The sequence below is a fragment of the Homalodisca vitripennis genome, chromosome 3 (genome assembly GCF_021130785.1).
Source record: "Homalodisca vitripennis isolate AUS2020 chromosome 3, UT_GWSS_2.1, whole genome shotgun sequence".
In the NCBI taxonomy this organism is placed as follows: Eukaryota; Metazoa; Arthropoda; class Insecta; order Hemiptera; family Cicadellidae; genus Homalodisca; species Homalodisca vitripennis.
Window position 1 is genome coordinate 70,006,248 of NC_060209.1, and position 4,661 is coordinate 70,010,908.

At 38.8% G+C, this 4,661-nt stretch overlaps 1 protein-coding gene across 1 annotated transcript; it reads right to left on the bottom strand.

Annotated features, from left to right (window-relative positions):
- Window positions 1-293: 293 nt before the first annotated feature.
- Window positions 294-1,904, bottom strand: LOC124358230. Its single transcript, XM_046810525.1, has one exon. It carries the CDS (start codon window positions 1,902-1,904, stop codon window positions 294-296), a length of 1,611 nt encoding a protein of 536 aa, XP_046666481.1.
- Window positions 1,905-4,661: the final 2,757 nt, after the last annotated feature.

Genomic DNA, 4,661 nt, shown 5'->3' on the forward strand with positions numbered 1-4,661 from the left:
CCCTTCTCATACCTTAAGTTTTTTTTTTTAAGTTTTAAATTCCGTTGCATGTTTGGCTTGGCCCTTTGAGTGTATAAGTATTAGTCATCTTGAGAAACTTTGTAAAACTGTAACACGTTGTAAATTGGTCTTTTGACCGTTGGAAGTTAAATAAATAAATAAAAGTCATTAGTAAACAATATAAACATAGCAGGTCCCATCACTGGTCCTTGAGGCACACCTCTGCGTACAGGCAGAGGACAGGATCTTCACCTGCACAACTTCCCCCCAGTGACGTGAGAAATTTCCACAATTTATGACCTGTCTTCCAGATAGTCAGAGAACCAGCAGAGAGCCCTTCCATTTATTCCCAGGAAACTCAGTTTTGATAGAATCAATTCGTGGCCTATGCAATCAAAAGCCTTACTCATGTCGACGAAGATCCCGGAGAAAGAGTAGCCATTCTCTATATTGTCGATGATGTCCTCTAGAAGTTCCACCCAACCTGTCAGTGTCGACCTACCCTTCATGAAACCATGCTGACATTTGGTAAGAAGGCCATTTATATTGAGGTGATGAAATAGTCTTGTTATGACAATCTTCTCGACGATCTTTGAGAAAGTTGGAACAAACGATATTGGCCTATAATTGCCCATGTCCTCTTGTTTCCCTCGTTTATGGAGAAGAAAAACCTTAGCCACTTTTAGTTTAGAAGGGAAACACCCCTGCTGAAAGGAAAGATTGCATATGTGTACAAGTGGCACCAGAAGCTCCTCCTTGCAGAACTTTACCATTCTGGAAGAGATCTCGTCCAAGCCAACAGAGGGGTTTTGCTTTATAGAGTCGATCGTCCTAACCAATTCCGCCTCGTTTGTAGCTGTAAACTCATTCAGTTTTACTAGGCCGTTGTAGACTTCCTCGACAGTTGGAGTAGGAGGTGAGTGACTTGAGGCAACAGCCGAAGACTGAAGAGTTTTTTCCGCAATATCGACAAAAAACTGGTTAAAACAGGAAGCAATATCATCAGGATCCGTGATGTTCACTTCGTCAACAGACAAGGATTTTATTTCAGTTTGTGGGACTTTGTTAGGGTTTCGCTCGCAGTTAATCACATCCCAGATGGCCTTGCTTTTATTATAGGATGTGCTGATGTGGTTGGAGTTAAAGGTGCGACGAAGCTCTTTTAGTTTTAGGTCATATGACTTTTTTAAGGTGTTCGCTCTTATTCTATCTCCATGGCCTCCACTGAGAAGATATTGATTGTTGGCTTCCAAGAACCTTCTCTTCAATTCTCTGACCTCTTCACTGCAGAAAATTTCTCTTCTTTTGTTTCTCCCACTCCTAGATTTTCTCGGAGGACAAGTAAGGTCAAGGATCAATGTAACTGTTGCAATGAAATTGTTATATGCATCGTTCGTGTCACTGCAGCCTAATAAATGATCCCAAGATTCCAGAGCCAAACGATTTTTTAACTGGGTCAAGTTGGTGAGATTAGTGATTCTTCTGGATACAATGGTGGGTTTCTTGAGAGAGATCGTTAGCTGCAGTGAGCACAGCTGTCCGGTATGATCCGAGATTCCAGTAGCAACCACCCGTACCGTTACTTGGTCCAAGTTCAAGTCAGTGCAAACGGCATCGATGGAGGTAGCCGAAGTTGGGGTGATCCTGGTTGGTGGAAGTTGTATTCTTGCCATGGAAAAAGATGCCAGGAGCTCATTTAACATGCTTCTCTCAGTTGTTGATTCGAGATCGTTAATGTTTTTGTCCCCAATGAGTAAGACATGCGAATTATTATTTGTAGGAAGTAGATCCAGGATCTCCGCTAGTATCTCAAGAGCTTGTCTGGTGTGGGCTAGACTACCTGAAGGAGGTCGATAAATCCCCACTATAAGCAACACTTTGGAGTTGCTCAACGTGATCCTCATTGCAGCAACCTCAAAAACAAGAGGAATACTAAGGTGTTCTAGTTCCAGATTAGATGTTTCATTCTTAAAGCTATTATTTTTCTAGATTGCAACTCCACCCTTCATGCGATCTTCCCTACAATAAGCCGCCACCAGAGAGAAATTTATCAATTTAGTGTTCAAGATCTGTTTAGGTGTGTTTTCATGTTCTGTGATAACTACGAGGTCTGGGTTCAGCTGAAGGAGAGAGTGGTTCAATATTTCAATTTTATTTTGTATCCGGTCTACATTTTGATGGAATATGGTTACCGTTACATTCATGATACCATTAGCTAGCTTAGGCTCTGAGATGAGAGTCTTGTAAGAATTTTTAGGAGAATCTGTTATCGTCTGTGCCTTGAGCTCCTTACTGGGTCTAAAAAGACTTTGCTGACGGATTTGAATTGACAGCTGGCAAAACGTTATTGGCAGGGACAGGTGGTGTGATGTGGGAAAACTCTATCCGACTTACAGATGGATCGTGTTCAAGAGTTTCATGTCTAAATGCTTCAAAATCATCAGCTGCTACAACTGTCATTAAATTAATGTAAAAATCTAAGTGTTGGTGGTAAAATTCTTCAACAGTTTGTCCCAAGGGACGTATCCTTGCGTTACAGGGAGGATTACAGACAGATTTATTTGAGGGTTCATCGTTAGGCTTGTTCATAATACTCTTGTCAGCAAAAGTGCAGTTAGTCGTGGGAGACTGCTCTGGGTTCCTCTCTTTAAGGGTTTCATGGGAGTCATGGCAGAAATAATATAGGGACTGGTAGTTCTTCTCCAATGCCAATAGGTCAGCTTTCATTGTCCTTACTTCATTTTCGATGGTCACCAGTGCCGCGTTAGGATATATCGTGGGAAAAGATGGCTCACTAGATGCGTCTTGCCGAACAGTGGAGGGGATATCCCCAGCTTCAGACCTCAACGATAAGAGTTCCTTCTCAAGCGTTACAATTTTCCTCTCTTGGGAATCAATTGTCTGCAGTTGCTTCTCATCGTGTCCCTCAAAAGTCTTCTGTACCTCAATTCTTAAGTTTATTTCTCTCTCTAATTGTCTCTCTATAGCATGTAGATTGTCCAATAGTATCCCTTCCTTCACAGTTAGGGAGTCAATTGTGTTAAAAAGATCCTCAATTTTTGACTCCATTGAGTTCGTTTTTGGGTTAGAATAGAGTTCTCTTTTTGTAATTCGGCATTATGTAAATTAAGCTTTGATCCAATTTCAGCCGATATTTGCAGTTTGTTTTCTTCGGTCCATTCTGCTTCGGAGCACGAGGCAAGCATTGTTTTAAGCTCGTCTAGTGATCGGACGGTTTTGTGGGCAGTTGGTGGCAGTATGTGCTCTGAATTGGAGTGAAAAGAATAGTTTTTTGGATCACAAGTTGGACAAATCCATTTTTCATCCTTATTGTTTGTAATTTCATTGTAATTTTCTGATGACATACCCATACATACTCTGTGATACCATGTGTTACAAATCCCTGCACAAAAAATAGCATCATCATCATCAGCCACAATTATGTCACAGAGCGGACATAAAACATTTTCCTTTCTGCTGTTCGATCGTCGGCCGCTGCTCAAAGGCTGTTCCACGCGATAGTTATTCTTTTTATTCCTTGATCTTGTCTAGATTGAGTATAGTATGCACAGATGGAGGCAACGCATCAAGAAGCTTGTGGCTACTGGGATAAGATTAGGATGCGTTGATTCACTGTAATCTTTACAGAACAGAGTATTGTTATTGACAGCTGTAGTAATTGTAAACACTTGGCGTAGGGTTCCATTCTCTAGAAGCTATACATTTTAATTTTTTTATACGTCCCGCTGTCCTAGTAGTGTGTAATTTGACACACTTGAGTTATAGTATCCATACTATACTACCGGCGCCGAAAATACATTACAATGGAAGTAGATTAAATTGGCTAGAAGTAGAAAATTTTCTGACTGAAGAAGCTTAAGACCAACGCACGTACATATTTTATTGATCCGCTCTTTATTTCCGTATAATATATACGGATCCATCAAAACACATCGTAAGCGATTTCTTTAAACTATTACGGACCATATTCCTCCACTATGGTTTAAGAACTGTTACAACAAACAGTTTAAGGGTTACTGATATTGTTGGAGCCATACATTAAAATATTATTGTGTGTTTCATTAGTAATCATAAACACTGTTTAAGTCTCCGACTTCAGGCTCAAAAGCCATTTCTCTTCAAACTTAAAGACCAATTATTCTTAAATAGATTAAGAGATTGTAATATTTTCCACTGACCATAACTTACTGTCAGAAGTATTCATTATACGATTAAGAATTATATGCCTATGACAAATTTGTTCTTTAATAGTAATACATGTTCAAAGTTGGCAAAATACCTAACATGTGGTTAAGCGATGTTTTTGAAAATTGGACATAAATTTTGAGTAGTAAAAGTCTTATTATACCAATTAAGTATGTTAGTAAACTTCAAAATTATTTCAAATGAAAAATAAGCATAACATCGTGTAAAAATTTAATCTCAATTTTGTAATTTTTTCACCTCGTTGCACTTATGGTATAAAATAAAATTTAAAACTTTTGGCTTTAGGTTTAATACATATTGAGTAACCAAACAAAATTATCGTACATTCAAGTATGTACCAATTTTACCAAGTACTCAGAAAAATGAAATAATAACCATTTTGTTATCATATTCTAAAATAAATAATAATGATATACATTTTTTGCGGGAATCAT